General features: G+C 43.4%; 1 protein-coding gene across 3 annotated transcripts in view; it reads right to left on the reverse strand.

Annotated features, from left to right (window-relative positions):
* Positions 1-23,457, reverse strand: part of ccdc142 (coiled-coil domain containing 142) — a 158,660-nt gene that overhangs the window by 109,211 nt on the left and 25,992 nt on the right. For 2 of the 3 annotated variants that reach the window (XM_060828716.1, XM_060828706.1), the window contains exons 4-5: positions 23,128-23,257; positions 4,926-6,620 (exon numbers count right to left, since the gene is read on the reverse strand). In XM_060828716.1, the coding sequence (XP_060684699.1) occupies positions 4,926-6,620; positions 23,128-23,257 (1,825 nt within the window). The remainder of the gene's footprint in view (positions 1-4,925; positions 6,621-23,127; positions 23,258-23,457) is intronic. The other variant, XM_060828724.1, reaches the window with a different exon arrangement.

The following is a 23,457-nucleotide window of genomic DNA, read 5'->3' on the forward strand; positions in this document are numbered from 1 at the left end:
ACCCAAAAACAGAGGGAAGGTACCTAACAGCACCTCCTCCATGACAATCACCAATACTGGCATCCTGCAAGAATATGCACTCAACTCCCTACAGTACTCCCTGTATATTCATGATTGTATGGCCAAATTTCATCAGAACTCCATTTACAAGTTTGCTGACGACACCACAATTGTAGGCTGGATATTAAACAATATTGAGATGGAACACAGGAAAAATACTTAGTGGCATGGTGCACAATAACAATCTCTTTCTCAATATCAACAAAACTAAAAAGCTGATCATCGACTTAAAGAAACAAGGAAGAGGTCACATCCCTATCTATATCAATGGACCTGAGGTGGAGATGGTCGAGAATGTTAAGTTTCTAGAGGTGACAATGACCAACGATCTGTCCTGGACTACCCACATTGATATGACTGTCAAGAAGGCACAACAACGCATCTTCTTCCTCAGGAGGCAAAGGGAGTTCAGCATGTCCATAAGAAGCTTATTAACTTTTACAGATGCACCAAGAAAGCATTCTAATATATAATTCATGGCTTGGTACATCAACTGCTCTGCTTAGGACTGTAAGAAACTACAGAAAGTTGTGAAAGCAGCCCAGACCATCTCACAAGCCAACCTTCCATCCATCTAAGATTCTGGGGAAAGGCAACCAATATCAAAGACCCCTCCCGCCATGGTTCTACTCTCTTCCAACCCCTTCCATCAGGCAGAGATTCAAACGATTAAACACATGTACCAACAGATTGAAGTATAGCTGTTATTAGACTTTTGAATAGATCTCTCAAATTTTAAATCTAATGTTGAACTTGCTTTTTGTACACCTTTTTTGTAGCCATAACTTTGTATTCCTCACGCTGTTCAATCACCCTATGATCTTTGTATGTTATGACCTGCAGTACTGCACTTAAAACAAAACTTTTCACTGTGCTTAGCTATGTGACCAATAATAAAACAAAAGAACAGTCACTCTCACTCACCTCTTGAGTTTAGCCAGAAGAAAGTGAGGACTGCAGATGCATAAGCTCTTCATCAGGACTTATGCTCGAAACATCGACTCTCCTGCTCCTCGGATGCTGCTTGACCAGTTTGTGTTTTTCCAGCACCACACTCTTGAATTTAGCCCTTTGGTCCTTGATTGGACCAAAGTATAATGAGGTTAGGAGCTAAGTAGCCATTCTAGAATGCAGAATGAGCATCAATGAGGTTAATCCTTTGAAAGTGCTATGTGGAAGCAATGTTGATGTCTGTTCCATCACTTTGCTGATGATCAAGAGTTTTACTGATAAGTCAGTAATTGGCCAAGTTGGATTTGCTTTTTTTTATGCACAGGATTCCACACTGATGCCAGTGGTTTGAGCATCATAGAATCATACAGTACCTTCAGCTCATATACTATAAGCTACACTGTCCCACTTTTAAACAATCTGGCAGGTTTTGGAGCACAAGTCTTCAGTAATATAGCTGCAATGCTGTTGAAACAGTTGGTCTTAACAGTATGCAATGTTCTGAGTGACTTCTTGGCATCACAGAATTGATAAATTGAATTGGTTAATGACTGGCATCTCAGATGCTAGACATCTGAGAATAAAGCCAAGAATGGCTTTGTGCATTTCTGGCTGAAAATAGAACTAAACATTTCATCCATGGTATTTTGAACTGATATGCTGGGCTTCACCATGATTGTGGTTGTGAATATTCCTGGACCTATTTGTCATTTAGTTTTTCATCACCATTCATGACTGGATGAGGCAGAATTACAGAACTTAGATTTGCTTCATTGGAATAATCTAGCTTGTTTGACATGCAATTACCCTATTATATAGCTTCACAAATTTGACTGCTCATTTTTAGGTATGCCTTGTGCTGCTCCTGGTATGATGTCCTCCACTCTTCAACAAACTGGAGCTGATCTCTCACCTTGATGGCATTGCTGAAATGGAGGATATGCCAAGTCATGAAGTTATAAATTGTGGTTGAATACAATTCTGCTGATGGTTCACAGCACATCATGGTGTCAAGTTTTGAGTTGCAATATCTATTCAAAATCTGCCCCTTTGGGAATGGTGACAGCGCTATACAAAATGATGGATAGTATCCTCAATGTGAAGACAAGACTTAGTCTTGACAACAACTGTGCATGAGTCACTGCTAGCAATATGTTAATGGGTCATTTCATCTATGACAGGTCAAGTAGACATTTCCTTCTTTTGGGTTCCCGGACCACCTGCTCAGACCCAGTCTAGCAGCCATGTTTATTAGAATTTGACCAGTTGTTATAACTCTACTAAGCCACTCTTGGCAAAGCCATTAAAGTCTCCAGCCCCGAGTACATTTTGTGCCCTTGTCACCCTCAATGCTTCTTCCAGGTGGTGTTTAAGTACTAATTCATCAACAAAAGGGAGGTATGGTAGGTGGTAATCTAGGAGGTCTTCTTGATCATGTTTGATCTGATGACATGCCATGCACTTCATGCAGTCTGCGGTCAATGTTGCAGAGTCCCAAAGCGATTTCTTTCTGACTGCATACCACTGTTCTTGCCGTTTGGGTACGATATACCCAGAGATGTCTGGAGTATGCTGATGTATTATTCTATGATTATGATGACTGCCCCTATACAACTAGGTAGACTGCGGTGATAATAGAGCCCCAGTATTCTACAAGCCATCATAGATATGCAAGAAAACAGATAAAGCACCAAGATAATCAATCTGCCATGTATAGTCATTAACAGGAAAATAATTTTATTTATTATAAATAAACTTATTCTTTAAGAACTAGAAAAAACTGTGCACTAATTTACTAAAAATTGTGGGCGGCACAGTGACTAGCACTGCTGCCTCACAGCACCACAGACCCGGGTTCAATTCCCGCCTCAAGCAACTGCCTGTGTGGAGTTTGCACATTCTCCCCGTGTCTGCGTGGGTTTCCTCCAGGTGCTCCGGTTTCCTCCAACAGTCCAAAGATGTTCAGGTTAGGTGAGTTGGCCATGCTAAATTGCCCGTAGTGTTAAGTGAAGAGGTAAATGTAGGGGAATGGGTCTGGGTGAGTTACTCTTTGGAGGGTCAGTATGGACTTGTTGGGCCGAAAGGCCTGTTTCCACATTGTAAGTAACCTAATCTAAATGTCTCAAGCACAAAATAGATGGTTTGACACAAATGTTAAACCTTTTCTTCATCTATATTTGTCAAACTATACGTCAGGTCAAAATCCAGGTCACAAGGGTAGAGAGAAATTTCTCATAATTCTTTGATTATTCAAGTGATGATGTTGTCTGTTGATCTTCAAATCAATAACTGATCAGGCAGACCTAGGTCTTTTTTTTAACTGCTTCTTTAGACTAGACTCGTCTCTAGGCTTTTTTTTTGTTTTTTTCACTCTCAAAGGAAAATAATGAGAGCGGTGTCTTGTTTGCAGCTTCTGGCATCTGAGTGCATTGAACTGAGAGGTCTATAACAATCTACAGCTGGACCAATCCTGGTGCCACTCTGTTTCAAAGTAGCTACTTCACTGCTTTGAACAATAATAGTTTTGAATAGCTAAAGGGTACACCCTTGCAGTCTCCAAGAAAAAGAACTCATGATCATGGGACAAAATTAACAGTTACTTGGACAAATGTGGATTATAGGAGAAAGTGAGGACTGCAGATGCTGGAGATCAGAGCTGAAAATGTGTTGCTGGAAAAGCGCAGCAGGTCAGGCAGCATCCAAGGAGCAGGAGAGTCGACGTTTCGGGCATGAACTGAAGAAGCCCTTCTTGAAGAAGGAATCATGCCCGAAACATCGACTCTCCTGCTCCTTGAATGCTGCCTAACCTGCTGTGCTTTACAGCGCCACATGTAAGGAAAGCCTGCACAGATTTGTTAAGGTACCAGAGAAGACAAGGTGAAAGGAGGATCAAGACAGCCAGAGTAGTTTTGTGAAGGTGGGCTAAGAAGATGGGCGGCACGGTGGCACAGTGGTTAGCACTGCTGCCTCACAGCACCTGTAGACCCGGGTTCAATTCCCGACTCAGGCGACTGACTGTGTGGAGTTTGCACGTTCTCCCCGTGTCTGCGTGGGTTTCCTCCGGGTGCTCCGGTTTCCTCCCACAGTCACAAAGATGTGCGGGTCAGGTGAATTGGCTATGCTAAATTGCCCGTAGTGTTAGGTAAGGGGTAAATGTAGGGGTATGGGTGGGTTGCGCTTCGGCGGGTCGGTGTGGACTTGTTGGGCCGAAGGGCCTGTTTCCACACTGTAAGTCTAATCTAATCTAACATGAAATCTTAAGATGATATTGGTAGTATGGGCTGAATGGCATGTTTTGTGATGCATGTTTATATGTTTCTATGATTCCACAGCTATGGTGGACTATTTGGTGTAATGACCCACTTTGCTATTTCAATGGTCATGATAAAATAAACAAAAGGAATAATGTAATTCAGGAGGATAAAACTGATTAAAAACCACAAACACTTTGAAGATATATTACAGATATATTGCAGAGTGAGGACCACAGATCTCCTGGAAATTTTAGGCAATGCAAGGGAATACTACGTGATCCCATGACAACATCAACTCTCCTAAAACAGAGGTGCTATTCTTGTGTACTAGCAAATATTTTTCCTTCAATCATCATCTCAAAATAAAAAGTCAGAACATCTAATGAGTTGCTAGTGAGATTCCTTTGCGAATGGTGCTATGGTGTACCTACACTGAATAATCTGCAGTAGTTTAAGAATATGGTGGTGAGCTGGCTTAAGGGTAACTAGGATGAGCAATAAATGCTGGCACAGACAGTACAGCCCATATCCCAGGAACTAATTTTAAAAAGTATCTGACCACATTTTAGCTGCTGTTACTCACATTAAAGCAATGAAAATACTTCTGAATTACTTCACAGGCTTTTGTTCTAATTTTCAATATTCTGCAGTCAAGCTTACCTTTATAACATGCTTCATGCAGTATTTGAATAAGTAGTCCAGTAATTTGGGTTTTGCACTGATCCAGCTTTCCAATAGTACGTATGCAGGCTTCAGAAGTAAGCCCTGGTTGAAAATAGAAACTATGACTCAGATGAGTTGCAAAGGCTTTCCACATCATGACCTGGTATTTAGAAAGTAGGACAACTTTTCCTTCGCAATGCGAAGAGTCCTGCCAGTGCACAGACTTTCTCCTGACAGGGGGAACTGAAGGATGTTGACTTGTTTCATCATTTTGCTTGGCTTCTAAACCTTGACGATTATCTTCTGCTGAGAAGTTGGTGTGCTGAAATTGCAAATCTTGAGCTTTAGCTTCCTGTGGTATTTCAGACTTGGGTCTGTTCAGAACGTGTTGCCACAACACATTGGAAGTAGCAAGGCCATCAACAATACGGTTAAGAAGTACTTCATCCTCCAGGCAGAATTCCTGAATGGCGCTCTTACAGTTACAAGGCTCTAATTCTTGTTGTTTGTCCTCTCGACACAGGTAAATTCCTTTCTCTTCACTACAAAAAACATGACTACCTGTAAAACTCTGAATAAACGATACTTTTATACTTTCCCAATTTAGACCTGTGAGGTTATTGTTATTATTCACAGTTGAAAGAAATGTTGTGTTAGTCATGATAACGTCATAGAAACATTGGGCTGCTCTTCTTCCTCTTTCATTAGCCAAAATACCCAATACTCTTTCTATTAGGAATGGTTCAACTTTCCAGTTCCAACTCTTGTGACATAACATTACTTTCAATCTTTGAGACTGCAAATCAGTTTCGTTTACATTAATTTCTTCAATTCCATTCTTCAGCTCAAGATATAACTGATGCAAACTAGAATCTGATGCAATGCTGTTGAATATTTCCAGACCACGAAAAAACTCCCAAAGCCATTCTGACAGAAGAACATAAGGGTCAGCATTTGCCAAGGTGCAAAGTACTGTGGAAATGTATTGCTCCATGAGAAAAAGAGCATACATACCCAACAGTGTCAAAGCCTGCTTCATATGGTTAAAGGTTTCCTTCATATGTATCAGCTGATAACTTAACCAAGGATCATTCTTAATTTTTTCACGAAGACAATTCCAGTGGCTTGTATGGTATCTCAGTTCTTCACAAAGACGTCCAAGTCTCTTAGCAGATATGCCACTTGAATGGTTCTTGCCCACACTTACTTTTTTGGACAATTCTTGCTGTTGAGTCAGCAATTCTGTCAGTTTTCTTACAAATTTAGATGCGCTACTTATACTTATGGCATATTCTTTGTTAAGAAGAATGCAAGATCTACGTTCCAACTGTATCTGAAGCTTTGCATAATTGTTTGCTAAGCTTGATATAGTCCGATGATAATGAAAATCAGTGGTGCCCAGAATATCCGATGGCAATGTTTTTATATGGCCATGAAATAAACCACCTTTGAGACTCCGTTGCAGCTGGCAATATTTACCCAAGTCAAAGGCAATCCTCTCCGCCTCAGCCAGTTTCCCTGAAATAAATCTGTTATCCAGATCGGGAGTTAGCAGTGAATCATCACTATCAGTATCTGAATAACTGTCTTCTGCTTGGTGCTTAGCTATCAGCCATTTCCACCCAGGTTGAAAGCGATTCCACAACAGAGTTTCAGCATGTTGCAGAGATTTTGCAAAACTGTTTGTTGGTCCTAAATGTGAAAATACAGAACATTTCAGACAATGCAAGACAAGTGAGAAACATCTTTTAAATAGGCAGTATTAGGTAACAATTAATCTGCACCCAATTAACTAGCACACTACTTATGTCCTCTGATTTAAAAAGTTTGTTTATATCGTTAAAAGAATTCATTCAGCACTACCACTCGTTGATTTGTCCCGAAAACTATTTAAAAACACATGTGTTCATGTTTATGGTGAAGCCAAGTCAACCAAAATTCCACTCAACTGGAAAATTGTACTTTTCCATCAAAATGAAATAGTTATGCAGGGAAATGTGGAAATTCAACACTTTATCAGAGCTCTAGAAAATAAAAAATATTCAAGGTAAAGGAATAAGGTTCAAAAAGTCCAGAAAAAAATTACAAAGCCTATCGAAGCAAACAGAGATTACTATGTATATGGAGGTAGTGGTATGGGGAATATGGGATCCAGTTTGTTTGAGAGATAGATTTTGGTTCCTAAAGGATAGAGAAACTTTACCCCAACCATACCCATCCTTGCCATTCAATAATGGCCATGGGGTCTTTAACTTCTATTGTGTGTGTGTGTGTACAGAGAGATCTGAAGAATCTTGATGAATTTCTACACTAGATCTTGTAGATTATGATCAACTGGTTGATTGCAGTGTCTGACAGTTGATCTTACGACCCACCCATTGTGCCCTCACTGCACATCAATCACATGACTTCCAATTCCAAAGGCATGCTCTGACATCCTTTATCAACTGCTGCATTATTTCCATTTAGCCCAGATGGACCATTATTTCAAGAAAAAGTTAATTTTGTGGTAGCAATATAACCAAATTAAGAAATATACTTGGAACTGATGTGTGAAGCCAATGTTATAATCCAGTGCATTCAGACTCTGTAAAAATGTATCTCAGTTACCTGCCTCTCTGCCATCTCTCTGTAGACTTGCGATTGGCCATTTAGGATGACCAAAAGATTACAGGAAATGCTGCCATACCCCACATTCAACATCCAAACAAAACATGCAACCAGAGGCCTCGGAAACGAAGTGTGGCCATGGACATGATCTCCTGTGCCTCCACATTTAAAAGCAGCCAGCAACATTCTGGATGCTCCAGAGGTGTGAATCCAAAGGTCTACTTGCAATGTGACCAGCAGCACTGTGGCATCACAAACTACAAGATGAAGCAATAATGAAAAGTGATAAGCCTGATTACCTAAAAATCTGGGGTGGTCTGCTGCCTCACAGCACCAAAGGACCCAAGTTCAATTCCAGCCTCAGGTGACTATGCAGAGTTTGCACATTCTCCCTTTTCTGCCAGATGCGCCACTTTCCTTCTACCGTCACAGATGTGCTAAATTGCCCTGTAGTGTCTAGGGATGTGTAAGCTATATAGATTGGTCATGGTAAATGCAGGGTTACAGGGATAAGGTAGGGGTGTGTGACTGGGTGCAATGCTCTGCAGAATTAATAGGCTGAAAGGCCTCAATTTTCTGTACAGATTCTATGAAACCAAGTATGTCCCTATTCTATGCAGAACGAGATAGTGAATCTCTGTTTACAACTGTAAAGTGCATAACAGCATGCCTGAACATCACCAAAGTATGCCAGAAAGTATAAAGGAGAACTTGGTAAACATCATGCAACAAGGTACAGTAATATCAATGATTTCTTTAGATCAGCATGCTTCAGACAAAGAAAGTTGAAAAGTTAAAGGCTGTTTGGAAAGCTCAACAATAATTATTTTCCTAAAGCAACAGGAGATGGTAAGGTCTGCACTGAAGCATCATTTCATGTTTACATCTGATGGTAAAACAACAGCGTGGTGGCTCATTGGTAAGCACTGCTGCCTCACAGTGCCAGGATCCTGGGTTCAATCCCAACCTCAAGCGACTGTCTGTAGGGAATTTGCACACTCTCCATGTTAGCGAGTTTTGAGAAGATTTGTAGCTCAGGTTGAGGTTCTGGACGTAGGTTTGCTCACTGAGCTGAAAGTTTCATTTTCAAATGTTTCGTCACCCTAGGTAACATCATCAGTGAGCCTCCGGATGAAGTACTAGTGGCATGGCCTGCTTTCTATTTATGTGTTTAGGTTTCCTTCATTAGCCACTGCTTTTGAATACACTTTACAGGCGGTTTTCCTCTGCTGTGCATAGTTCCTCTGTGCTACAGTGTGTGGTGGCTCGTTGAAATAATGTTCTTTTGCAGCTTCATTTGTGGGTGTCGGGATGATTGCATCTGTAGTTCAATATTTGGTCCATATGTGTTGTATCTACTGGAAAATAACAGATACAGACCAAATACTGAACTACAGAAGCAATCATCCCAACACCCACAAAGAACAGGTGCCCAATGAACACAGTCCTCCGATTTTTCAGCAACAAGCCCCAACAAGCACACAAAACACATCCAGAAACCCCAGCCATGCTCTCCTGGAAATGGCTGCCAGACTACTTAGACCTTTTGGCATCAATGTAGCCCACAAACCCACCAACATACTAAACTAGCTAATGAACTTGAAATACCCTATACAGACAACAAGCAAAACTAATGTCATTTCCAAAGTATCTTGTAAGAACTGTACAAACACTATATTGGACAAAAAGGCAGAAAACTAGCCACCAGGATACATGAACATCAACTAGCCACAAAAAGACATGACCCACTCTCACTAGCATCCTAGATGAAGAAGGACACCACTTCAACTAGGACAAAAACACATCCATTCTAGGACAAGCCAAACAGAGACATACACGAGAATTCCTAGAAGCATGGCACTGCAACCGGAACCCTATCAAGAAACACATTAACCCATTTACCACCTTCTGAGAAACAGAACTTGAAATGGCATTACCACAGGAAATGACATCATCAACCCAATGAAATCTAAACACAGAAAGGGGGCCTTCCCACCAGTACTTCATCCGGAGACTCACTGATGATGTTACCTAATATGGTGAAGAAACATCTGAAAGCGAACCTTCCAGCTCAGTGAGCAAACTAACATCCACATTCTCCATGTGTCTTCCTCCCACAGTGCAAAGACATACAGGTTAGGTGAAATTTTTTTAAATTTCAAAATATACTTTATTCATAGAAATAAATCTTTGGTACCTGTACAATTTGTCATGTCGTTCATATATATACACATTGCATGTCTTAACATTACAGAGAACAGATTGAATTAATCAAATTTACAGTTATCGTATTTACAGTTCCGTTTATTAACCATCCAGTCTTTTAGTATTTAGCTGTGGCTTCAGCAGAACCCACCTACTGAGTGGGGCCCCTGTCATATAATAGCAAAGGAACCTTCTTTAATCCCCAGTTTATGGGGTTACCATTGTCCATTTGACTGTTCTGTGTCTGGGGTAGCTGTCTGCATCCCCATGGTGAGCATGAACTGCTGGACCCTCGCTGGGCTGAGGTAGCTATCCAGCTCCTCACTGGGGTCATTTACCCGCTCTGGTGTCATTGAGCCAAGTAAAAAATGAGGTCTGCAGATGCTGGAGATCACAGCTGCAAATGTGTTGCTGGTCAAAGCACAGCAGGTTAGGCAGCATCTCAGGAATAGAGAATTCGACGTTTCGAGCATAAGCCCTTCATCAGGAATAAGAGAGAGAGAGCCAAGCAGGCTGAGATAAAAGGTAGGGAGGAGGGACTAGGGGGAGGGGCGATGGAGGTGGGATAGGTGGAAGGAGGTCAAGGTGAGGGTGATAGGCCGGAGTGGGGTGGGGGCGGAGAGGTCAGGAAGAGGATTGCAGGTTAGGGGGGCGGTGCTGAGTTGAGGGTGCAGGTTAGGGGGGCGGTGCTGAGTTGAGGGTGCAGGTTAGGGGGGCGGTGCTGAGTTGAGGGTGCAGGTTAGGGGGGCGGTGCTGAGTGCAGGTTAGGGGGGCGGTGCTGAGTGCAGGTTAGGGGGGCGGTGCTCAGCACCGCCCCCCTAACCTGCAATCCTCTTCCTGACCTCTCCGCCCCCACCCCACTCCGGCCTATCACCCTCACCTTGACCTCCTTCCACCTATCCCACCTCCATCGCCCCTCCCCCTAGTCCCTCCTCCCTACCTTTTATCTCAGCCTGCTTGGCTCTCTCTCTCTTATTCCTGATGAAGGGCTTATGCTCGAAACGTCGAATTCTCTATTCCTGAGATGCTGCCTAACCTGCTGTGCTTTGACCAGCAACACATTTGCAGTCATTGAGCCAAGGCAAGGGTCCGCACCGTCCAGTTCTGTGTCTGACAGTGGGGCTGTCAGAGGATCACAGCTCTCAGTTACCTGTAGTTGTGGGGCAGTGGGTACGCCCTGGTTCTCACTGGGTGGAGGGTGGACTTCGGGGGGTCCGTTGTTTCCTGGTTGGGAGGAAATGCCCTCCTGTTCACCTGTCTCTTCTTCTGATGACCTTCCTTGCGCCCGTCTTCACCATCCGAAGAGCTGGCCGTCTCTCCCTCGTGCAACTGTCGTTTCCCCTTTTGCTGGGAGGCTTTGGGGGCCTGGTAGGATTTTCTCTTCCTGTTTTTAACAGGTGTCCACTCCTTTGCCTTTTCGATTACCTCCTCCTCCATTGCTTCCATCTGCCCAGCTAGAGCTAGGATCAGCTGCTGTGTCTCTCCGCTGGCTGTAGCCTCTTCCACTCCAGACTGTACTTCTTTCTGGGTGCCACCAGACTCTATTTCCCTGCTGTCTGGGTGGACCTTGCTGGTCTTTGGGAGCCCATGGCTCACATTGCTACCTCTAGCCATCTGAGTGTAAGAGCCCCCCCCAAACCATGGGCAGGTCTTGTACATGTGGCCCGCCTCTCCACACAGGTTGCAGCTCTTTGCTTCCTGACAGTCCTTGTTCAGGTGACCCTCCTGTTTGCAGTTCCTGCAGACGGTCACCTTGCAATCCGCCGTCACATGTCCCGACTTCCCGCAGGTTCAGCACACTTTCGGCTGCCCTGCATACATCAGGTAGCCTCTGCTCTCTCCAATTGCGAAGCTTGAGGGTGGGTGGAGAATGTTCCCATTGTCATTGACCTTCAGAGTTACCCTGACCTGCCAATTACTGATCCAGATCCCGAAGGGGTTGACCACAATCGGTGGTTTCTCCCTCGACTTGGACGTACCTTCCCAGGAAGGTCAGGACATCAGCCGCTGGAACATAGGGGTTGTACATATGGATTGTAACAACCCAATTCCTAATAGAAGTAAGTACACACAATGGGATCGCTGACAAGATGGAGAACAGCAGCTCCCCTTCCTTCTCCTTGAAAACCTTCAGGAGCTGCTCACACTGCTTCACACTCCTGAAGGTCACATTAAAGTAGCCTGCCCCAGGGAAATCTTGCTGGCAGTACACTTTTTTTTAATTTCAAAAATATACTTTATTCATAAAATAATTTGATGATCTGTACAGTTGGTCATGCTATACATATGTAAACATTGACATACAGAGATCAGAATTTATCATTATTATATACAGGTCTGTACATTTTTCACTCATATGCCCATATATTTAGCTGAGGCGTCAGCACAGCCCAAATGACTGCATGGGCCCCCTGTTCTTCTTTAGGCAGGCAGACGTTACACAGTGGCCTTTCCCCACCGTGCCTTGGCGGCAGCTGCCCCAAGCTTCAGCACATCCCTCAATACGTAGTCTCGGACCTTGGAATGTGCCAGTCTGCAACAGTCAGTCAGGGTCAACTCCTTCAGCTGGAGGATCAACAGGTTTCGGACCACCCAGAGAGCATCCTTCACCGAGCTGATGATCCTCCAGGCACAGTTGATATTCATCTCGGTGTGCGTCCCGGGGAACAGGCAGTAGAGCACGGAGTCCTGCATCACGGCGCTGCTTGGGAAGAACTTCGACAAATACCACTGCATTCCTCTCCAGACTTCTTCTGCGTAGGCACATTCCAGAAGGTGGTGTGTGGCAGTCTCGTTCCCCCCCCACAGCCGCTTCGAGGGCAGCGTGCGGGGTGGCTGAGAGTCCGGTCGTGCATAAAGGATCTCACAGGCAGAGCCCTTCTCACCACCAGCCAAGCCATGTCTTGGTGCTTGTTGGAAAGTTCTGGCGATGAGGCATTCTGCCAAATGGCTTTGACAGCCTGCTCAGGGAACCGCTCGATAGGATCCGCCCTCTCCTTTTCCCGAAGGGCCTCGAGGACACTCCGTGATGACCGCTTCCTGATGGATTTGTGGTCAAAGGTGTTTTTCTTCATAAACTTTGCCACGAAGGACAGGTGATACGGAACAGTCCAACTACTCGGAGCACTCCGCGGCAGCGAGGCCAGGTCCATCCTTCACAACACCGGGGACAGGTAGAACCTCAGTACATAGTGACATTTGGTGTTTGCGTACGGGGATCCACGCACAGCGTGATACAGCCACACACAAAGGTGGCCATCAGGGTGAGGGTGGCATTGGGTGTATTTTTTCTCCCGTTGCCCAGATCTTTGCACAGTGAGTCCCTTCGGACCTGGTCCATCTTTGATCTCCATATAAACTGGAAGATGACCCGGGTGACTGCAGCGGCACATGTTCTGGGAATAGGCCAGACCTGTGCCACGGCAGTACACGTCCTTTTTTTTATTTCAAAATATACTTTATTCATAGAAATAAATCTCTGGCACCTGTACGATTTGTCATGTCGTTCATAGATATATACATTGCATGTCTTAACATTACAAAGAACAGATTTAATTAATCGAATTTACAGTTATCCTATTTACAGTTCCCTTTATTAACCATCCAGTCTCTTATTATTTAGCTGTGGCTTCAGCAGAACCCACCTACTGAGCGGGTGCCCTGTTATACTATAGCAAAGGAACCTTCTTTAATCCCCAGTTTATAGGGTTACCATTGTCCATTTGACTTCTGTCTCTGGGGTAGCTGTCTGCATCCCCATTGTGAGCACGAACTGCTAGACCTTCGCTGGGCTGAGGTAGCTATCCAGCTCCTCACTGGGGTCATTTACCCGCTCTGGTGTCATTGAGATTTGGCAAGGGTCCGCACTGTCCAGTTCTATGTCTGACAATGGGACTGTCAGAGGATCACAGCTTTCAGCTACCTGTAGTTGTGGGCAGTGGGTACCCCCTGGTTTTCATTGGGTGGAGGGTGGACTTCAGGGGGTCCGTTGTTTCCTGGTTGGGAGGAGATGCCCTCCTCTATATCTATGGCGTTCTGTCTCTTCTTCTGGTGGTGATGACCTTCTTTGCGCTCGTCTTCCCCATCCAAAGAGCTGGCCGTCTCTCCCTCATGCAGCTGTCTTTTCCCCCTTTGCTGGGAGGCTTTGGGGGCCTGGCAGGATTTTCTCTTCCTGTTTTTAACAGGTATCCACTCCTCTGCCTTCTCGATTACCTCCTCCTCCATTACTTCCATCAGATGCTGTGTCTCTCCGCTGGCTGCTGCCTCCTCCACTCCAGCCTGTTCTGCTTTCTGGGTGCCACCAGTCTCCGTTTCCCTGCTGTCTGGGTGGACCTCGCTGGTCTTTGGGGGTCCGCAGCTCACATTGCCACCTCCAGCCATCTGTGCGTAAGTGGGGCCCGCTCGTCTTGGGCAGGTCTTGTACATGTGGCCTGCCTCTCCACACAGGTGGCAGCTCTTTGCTTCCTGACAGTCCTTAGTCAGGTGACCCTCCTGTTTGCAATTCCTGCACATGGTCACCTTGCAACCCGCCACCACATGTCCCGCCTTCCCGCAGGTTCGGCACACTTTCGGCTGCCCTGCATATAACAGGTAGCCTCTGCTCCCTCCAATTGCAAAGCTCGAGAGTGGGTGGAGAATGTTCCCATTATCATCAACCCTCAGAGTTACCCTGACCTGCCGCTTACTGGTTCAGATCCCAAACGGGTCGATCACATCGGTGGCTTCTCCCTCAACTTGGACGTACCTTCCCAGGAAGGTCAGGACATCAGCCGCTGGAACATAGGGGTTGTACAAATGGATTGTAACAACCCGACTCCTCTGTGCAGGAAGCACACACAATGAGATTGCCGACAAGACGGAGAATAGCGGCTCCCCTTCCTTCTCCTTGAAGACTTTCAGGAGTTGCTCGCACTGCTTCACACTTCTGAAGGTCACATCAAAGTAGCCTGACCCAGGGAAATCCTGCAGGTAGTACACGTCCACTGAGGCAAACCCACAGCATCCCAACAGCACTTTCTTAATAAACAGGATGCAATCAACCGGTGTACGACCCTCTACCTTCTTCACAGTCACCCTGACTGTGTTTCGAACCCCCTGACCAGGGCTGCGGGCAGCTGTTGAGGCCATAGCTCTTGAGGTTGGCTAGTCCCTGAATTGGTGTTAGGCCGAAGCCAGCATGAAGATCCACCAAGAGCAGGTCAGCACAACCAAACGATTCTCCAACGTCCAATCACAATCCAGTGATGATCTCGACTAGCTCTTACAACGTGCCACTCGTCACCTGTTCTAATAAGAACAATCACTTGATCTTAGCCAAAAGGTCGAGAAGGTGAAATGGTCATGCTAAATTGCCCATAGTGTTCAAGGATATGTAGGTTAGGTGCATTAGTCAGGTGAAATGTAGAGTTACAGAGTAAGGGAATGGGTCGGGGTGGGTTACTCTTCGTAGGGTCAGTGTGGACTTGTGGGGCAAATGACCTGTTTCCACACTGTAGGGAGTCTATGAAATCATTCACAAGTGAAGTAACTAAAGCAGCAATGATTGTGGCTAACAACTCTTTATTCAAATACTTCAAAAACAAAGAAGAAATAACAACAATCTAGAGATGTCATATGATGCAGATGACACAAAGATAGGTGGAGGGATAGTGTTGAGGAAGCGGGGATGCTGCAGAAAGACTTGGACAGTCAAAGAGAGTGGCAAATAGCAAGCCAGGCAGTATCAGGACGTGGAGAAGTCAATGTTTTGGATGTAACCCTTCTTCAAGACAGTCCTGCTGCCTGGCTTGCTGTGTTCTCCCAGCCTCCTGCTTGTCTACCTTGGATTCCAGCATCTGCAGTTTTTTTTGTCTCAGATGAAGTGAGTGGACAAAGAAATGGCAGATGGAATATAACGTGAGATTACACACACTTTGGTAACTTTGGTAGAAAAATAGAAGCATAGATTATTTTCTACACAGGGAAAGGCTTTGGAAATCTAAAGAACAAAGGGACTTGGGAGTCCTAGTTCAGGATTCTCTTAAGGTTAACATGCAGGTTCATTTGGCAATTAGGAAGGCAAATCCAATGTTAGCATTTATTTCAAGAAGGCTAGAATACAACATCAGAGATGTACTGCTGAGGCTGAACAATGCTCTGGTCAGACCACATTTGGAATTTACGAGCAATTCTGGACCCTGTATCTAAGGATAGATGTACTGGCCTTGAAGGGGGCACAAAGGAGATTTAGAAGAATTATCCTGGGTACAAAGGGCTTGCCACATGAGGAGCGGTTAAGGACTCTGGATCTGTACTCGACTGAGTTTAGAAGGATGGGGGGCAGGGGGGAGAATCTGATTTGAACTTACAGAATACTGACAGGCCTAAGTTGAGTGGACATGGAGAAGATGTTTCCATGAGTAGTTGAGACTAGGATCTGAAGGCACAGCCTTATAGTGAAGGCACAACCCTTCAGAATTGAGATGAGAAAGATTTTCTTCAGCCAGATAGAGATAAATCTGTGGAACTCAATGCAGCAGAAGGCTGTAGCAGCTAAGACATTGAGTGTATTTAAGAGAGATAGATAGATTCTTGATTGGTAAGAGGATGAAGCGTTGTGGAGAAAAGGCAAGAGAACGGGATTGAAAAACATAGCAGCCATAACCAAAAGGTGGAGCAGACTCAATGAGCTGAACAGTCTTGTTCTGGTCTTATATCTTATTGCCTTATGCCCCACAGTAGCAAGATGAGTGGAATTATTGCTTTCAGCAACCGCAACAGGACCTGAAGGATTGAATGCTTCTCACTGTGGTTTTATTAATTATGTCCTTATAAAACATGCTCATGAAAAGCAAAGAGGATCTTTCCACCCATTTGCTCTTTAAAGAGAGAACAAGGGGTGAGAATATTTACAACAAATTTAAAAAGTTTGTACTTGAGAAAAATATTTTGATCAATAAAATAGTTTACATCATAAGTGGTACTTTGCTGCATTTTGCAGAAATTATACTATTTGGCAAAAAAGTGGCAATGTAATGAAAGTTGAAAACTCAATTTGAGCAGAGTTTTTCAGCATCATTTGTTTACTTCTTACTCAATGAGCTTGATGCTTTGACAATGAGCTTTGACAAAGGGTCAGTTATACTCGAAACGTCAGCTCTTTCTCTCCTTACAGATGCTGCCAGACCTGCTGAGATTTTCCAGCATTTTCTCTTTTGGTTTCAGATTCCAGCATCTGCAGTAATTTGCCTTTATTGATGCTGCCCATGGTAAACTAAACCCTCATGCAAATGTGAAGTGGTCAAATACACATAAGGTCTTGCAAAGCATTTTAGATTGGATGCCTAAAATACTCACTTCTCTTGAATCAAGGACTAGAGGTTGCAGTGACCTGTCAGACACTGCAATGCTCGATTTCAATTCTTTGCAGACTCAATATCAAAGTTGAACAAGCTAAACTGAAATACAGGGAGAGACAGACTTCTTACATATAATCAGTGCCACAAAGGCATTTAAATTGAAGTTGGGTTTGTGGTCCTCACAATGAAACAAAAAAAAATTCAATGCTGTAACATTTCCTGAATTTGGGAAAAATACCAGAAAAACATCAAAGTCAAAAGAAAATGGTTCCACCCAAAAAAACGACGCACACATGAAGCACGCAGAAGCGCACAGAGTTAATTTCAGGAATTAGGTGCAATGGAATAAAGTGCCATGCTTGTCTCAAATCTATACCTTCAAGCACACACTGGTGGTTCACTACCAAATTCCATCAAATATTTCTTTTGCAAAGCAGTGGAATTAAAATGGAAAGAATTAACATGCAAAATGATATGTTACATTTATCATATGTAAATGTATGATAAATGTAACATACATTTACATATGATGTATGTTCCTTAAGTTACATCAAAGAACAGCTATTTTGAAGGACTCACAGAGAAAAATCGCCATTCCAATTATTCTGTACTTTTAAAAGGTGAAAGCTTACTTTGACTCTTCTGTAAGACAGATCTCTCCCAAATGAAGATAATCAAGTTTAAGTATCGACTGCCTCACAGATACCTGCTTGGTGAATTGTGTACAACTGGCAACCTCAAACTACAACCAAGAATTCAAGCTACTAGTAGATAATGTGCAGTCATAGGTGTCTCACCGAGATTTGGTGAGTCTTTGGTCAGTAGAGGAAGAGTTGTTGTGGTTCTGTTCGCTGAGCTGGGAGTTTGTTTTCGCCCCCTGTCTAGCCTCCTGTGAAGCGCTTCTGTGATGTTTCCTCCGGCATTTATAGTGGCTTGTCTCAGCCGCTTCCGGTTGTCAATTCTTGCTGTCCGCTGCAGTGGCCGGTAGATTGGGTCCAGATCGACGTGTTTGTTGATAGAATCTGTGGATGAGTGCCATGCCTCTAGGAATTCCCTGGCTGTTCTCTGTTTGGCTTGCCCTATAATAGTAGTGTTGTCCCAGTCAAATTCATGTTGCTTGTCATCTGCATGTGTGGCTACTAAGGATAGCTGGTCGTGTCGTTTCGTGGCTAGTTGGTGTTCATGGACGCGGGTCGTTAGCTGTCCTCCTGTTTGTCCTATGTAGTGTTTTGTGCAGTCCTTGCATGTGATTTTGTACACTACATTAGTTTTGCCCCTGCTGGTATCGGGTCCTTCGTTCTTGTGAGTTGTTGTCTGAATGTGGCTGTTGGTTTGTGTGCTGTTGAGTCCTAATGGTTGCAGCAGTCTGGCTGTCAGTTCGGAAATGTTCCTGATGTATGGTAGTGTGGCGGCATGTCCTCGTTCCGTTGTCTTTCCCTTAGGCATCTGTTGATGAAATTGCACGGGTATCCATTTTTGGTGAATACCTTGTATAGGTGTTCTTCTTCCTCTTTTTGCAGTTCTGGTGTGCTGCAGTGTGTTGTGGCCCTTTTGAATAGTGTCCTGATGCAACTTCGTTTGTGTGTGTTGGGGTGGTTGCTTTCATAGTTCAGGACTTGCTCTGTGTGTGTGGCTTTCCTCTATATCTTTGTGCTGAATTCTCCATTCAGTGTTCTCTGTACCATTATGTCTAGGAATGTGAGCTGGTTGTCCTTTTCTTCCTCTCTCGTGAATTGGATTCCTGTGAGTGTGGCATTGATGATCCGGTATGTGTTCTCTATTTCTGTGTTTTTAATAATTACAAAGATGTCGCCCACATGTCTGACCCAGAGTTTGGGTTGTATTTGCGGTAAGACTGTTTGTTCTAACCTTTGCATTACTGCCAGAGAACAGCCAGGGAATTCCTAGAGGCATGGCACTCATCCACAGATTCTATCAACAAACACATCGACCTGGACCCAATATACCAGCCACTGCAGCAGACAGCAAGAACTGACAACCGGAAGCAGCAGAGACAAGCCACTATAAATGCTGGAGGAAACATCACAGAAGCGCTTCACAGGAGGCTCCCAAGCACTGAGGATGTCACCTAGACAGGGGATGAAACGTTTGCAACACAAACTCCCAGCTCGGCGAACAGAACCACAACAACGAGCACCCGAGCTACAAATCTTCTCCCAAACTTTGAGTAGAGGAAGAGATTAATAATTACACATACAAGACCTTAGATTATTTAGCACTAAAAATAAAATCTTTATTTTAAAATTTTCTTTGGGATGATTCTAGGTTGCACGTAAATTCAAAAATGATCTTTCCCTTAAAAAGGACAGAGGTCACTGTTGTAGATGGCACACACTGCTGCAACTGTGGATCACTGGAGGAGGGTATGAACGCAAGTAAATGCAACACCAAGCTTTGTTCTGGATGGGGTCAGGATGGTGTTGTAGGAGCAGCCCACATATGGAGAAGTGGGGAGTATTCTCCAATGCTTGACTTGAACTTTGTCTTTGGTGGACAGGTTTTGAGAAGTCAATAGGGGTGTTACTCACTGCAGTATTCCTAACCCCTGATCTGTTTTTATATAAAGAATATTCACTTAACTAGTCCCATTCAATTTCTGGTCAATGCTAACCTCTAGAAGGTGATTAGTGGATGTTTCAGCAATGTAATGCCATTGAATGTCAAGGGGCAATGACTAGACTCTTTTGTTGGAGATGGTCATTGCCTGGTACTTGTGTGGCTCGGATGATAATTGCCACTTGTCTCCTCAAGCTGGATATTATCCAAGTCTTGCTACATTTAGACACTGACTGCTTCAGTGTCTGAGGAAGAAACGTGCTGAAGAATGTGCAATCATCAGTGCATATCCCTAATTCTAACCTTATAATGGAGGGAAGGTTATTTAGGAAGTAGCTAAAGTAGTCTGGGCCTCAGACACTACTTTGAGGAACGATTGCAGTGATGGCCTGTGGCTGAGATGACTGAACTCCAACATCCACAGTCACTTTCCAGTATGCTAGATATAACTCCAACATCAGAGATTACTAGCTTTCCTGGGGCTCCTTAATGTTAGTCTCACTCAAAAGCAGTGGACTCCTTCCATTGCTTTACTGCTGAATGAAATTTGACTGTTGAGTGGTAACTGGCCAGATTTGATTTGTTCTGCTTTTTATGAACTGGACTTTCTGGGCAATGTTCCCCCATTGCAGCTAGATGTCAATGTCACAGTTGTACTGGAATAGCTTAGTTGGGAGCATGACAAGGTCTGGAACACAAGTCTTCTGAATATTGTCAGGCCCAATTCCTTTGCCTTCAGCCATTTCTTGACTTCATGTGGAATGAACTGAATTGGCTGAAGACTGGCACCTCTGGAGGCGTGGAGGGGGAGCTGAGAATGACAATTACTCAGCATCTCTGGCTGAAGATTGTTGCAAATGCCTCAGCTTCAGGTTTTGCACTGATGTCCTGGCCTCCCTCATCACAGAGGATGGAAATACTTGTGCCATCTCATCCAGTAAGTTGTTTGTAAGTCCACTGTCACTCACACCTGGATAGAAGGCTATGGCCTAGTAGTCTGGTGCAGGTAATGTTCTTGGAACCCAGGTTCAAATCAGACCATAGTAAGTGATAGAATCTTAATTCAATAAAAATCTGGAATTAAGAGTCTAATGATGACCATGAATCCACTGTTAGGAAAACCTACCTGGTTCACTCATGTCCTTTAAAGAAGGAAACTGCCATCTTTTGAAAATGCAAGTGACTGACCACCAGAGTAAACAAATTTTAAAAATCTAACTAACTATCAGGTCACGTTTCTCTCTGGGATCTCATTTGTTCAATATTACTGGGATCAGAACATTTTCTAACAACCTGGTCAATTTGGATACATAAATTCCCAACTGCCCCTTCTTTAAAATTGTTTTCTTTTGTGAATGATGTCTCTAATTTTTTTCAGCATTAATGTTATCATTCTACACATCTATGTTAAATATCATCTTTTGGGTTGTTCTTGCAGAGAACAGGCACCTACACCATTCCATGATTACACACCCATATGCCTTGCTGTTTATTGCTTACTATCTTCCACATTTTGCATCATAGTCATAGAGATGTACAGCATAGAAACAGACGCTTCAGTCCAACTCGTCCATGCCGACCAGATATCCCAAACCAATCTAGTTCCACCTGCCAGCACCCGGCCCATATCCCTCCAAACCCTTCCTATTCATATACCTATCCAGATGCCTTTTAAATGTTGCAATTGTACTAGCTTCCGCCACCTCCTCTGGCAGCTCATTCCTTCCATGCACCACCCTCTGTGTGAAAAGGTTGCCCCTTAGATCTCTTTTATATCTTTCCCCCCTCACCCTAAACCTATGCCCTCTAGTTCTGGACTCTCCCACCGCAAGGAAAAGACTTTGCCTATTTATTCTATCCATGCTCCTCATGATTTTATAAACCTTAACGTCACCCCTCAGCCTCCGATGCTCCAGGGAAAATAGCTCCAGCCTGTTCAGCCTCTCCCTATAGCTCAAATCCTCCAACCTTGGCAACATCCTTGTAAATCTTTTCTGAACCCTTTCAAGTTTCACAACATTTTTCCGATAGGAAGGAGACCAGAATTGCATGCAATATTCCAATAGTGGCCCAACCATCGTCCTGTACAGCCGCAACTGACCTCCCAACTCCTGTACTCAATACTTTGACCAATAAAGGAAAGCATACCAAACGCTGCCTTCATTATCCTATCTACCTAAGGCTCCACTTTCAAGGAGCTATGAACCTCCACGCTAAGGTCTCTTTAGATCTTACCATTAAGCGTATAAGTCCTCCTAAGATTTGCTTTCCCAAAATGCAGCAGCTCACATTCATTTCAATTAAACTCGATCTGCCACTTCTCAGCATCTGATCAAGATATCTTTGGAATTTGAGGTAACCTTCTTCACTGTCCACTACACCTCCAATTTTGGTGTCATCTCTAAACTTACTAACTATACCTCTTATACTCACATCCAAATCATTTATATAAATGATGAAAAGTAGTAGACCCAACACCGATCCTTTCCAAATATATGTACAACCTGTCCCACAGGATTCCTTCCAACAACTTGCCCACCACCGATGTCAGGCTCCCTGCTTTATAGTTCCCTAGCTTGTCTTTAGCACCAAATAAAGAAAATTTAAAATGCAGAATGGTATTTCGGGTTTACAAATTTTGATATCCTAAATAAATGCATAGTTTTTTGATTGATTTTGAAATAACATCACAAAGTACTATAAACAGAAACTGGCCTTGAGAGTTCTTCATGTTGAGATTGGATACAAAAACAGCTAAAAGGAATGATATCTGTAACTATACAATAGAAAATAGCATAACACTGCCCATTCATACATAGGATTTGAACATGCAAGTAAACTGCTTGTACATGAGTGATAATTCTAGAAAGATGAATTTAAGTGGTCAGAGATTTAAATTACCTCTTAAAGATGACAGAATCTGTCTTGGAAAAAAAGTCTGAAGTAATGTAATACTGTTATTTTCTCTCTTTGTGCCAATGAGGTTAGAACTAGTTGCTTATTATGAGCTGTGTTTAAACTTAACAACAAAGACTCTCAAGTCCAATACAGTCCTGGTTAATTTCAAAATGGAGATCCCTTGCCTACGCCTGACCTCCCCAGCAATACCCACAAAATGAACATTTCTGTTACTGACACAACCCATCTTTATTGCTTAAGTGAAACAATTTAGTGCACACATTCATACTAATTCTTTATATGCTGCAATTGTACTTTAGACAAAACGGGGATATTTTTATCCACTGTAATTGGACTTTGTACAAGATGGGCTCAGATTAAGTATATGAATCAAAAGGACTACCACTGGACATAGCAGCAATAAAAAAAAAGCATGGAAACTGAAAATGTGTTTTCTAGATCACTCCAAGTTAATTTTTAAAGTATCATAAGTTATGTAGATTTACTTCAAAAGGTCTTCATATTTCTCAGTAACTCATTAAAACGAGCATTTTTTCATTCAACTAAGTTACCTGATCCAGTTAAGTAATCAGACTTTGCTTTTTGCATAAATTCCTCCGTTGTTATAGATTCCTTAGATGGCTTGGATTCTGAAGAGTTAAATGATGTCTGTAAGCCACTGTCCTCTATGACTGCATGATTCTGGAATAAATAGTTTAAACGGTTAAACTAAAATATTGGATAAATTCTCTCACAAACAAGAGGTGAGAAAGAGAAGTATGCCAAAAATGCTTTCTTGCAAAAGCCTTTTGACCCCTTTAGAATCCTTCAAGTCTTTTGACTGCAAGGTTCTTGCAACAGGCGAAAGTGAAAACTGCAGATGCTAGAGATTAGAGTTGAGA

Source organism: Hemiscyllium ocellatum, chromosome 1, assembly GCF_020745735.1.
Source record: "Hemiscyllium ocellatum isolate sHemOce1 chromosome 1, sHemOce1.pat.X.cur, whole genome shotgun sequence".
Taxonomy (NCBI): domain Eukaryota; kingdom Metazoa; phylum Chordata; class Chondrichthyes; order Orectolobiformes; family Hemiscylliidae; genus Hemiscyllium; species Hemiscyllium ocellatum.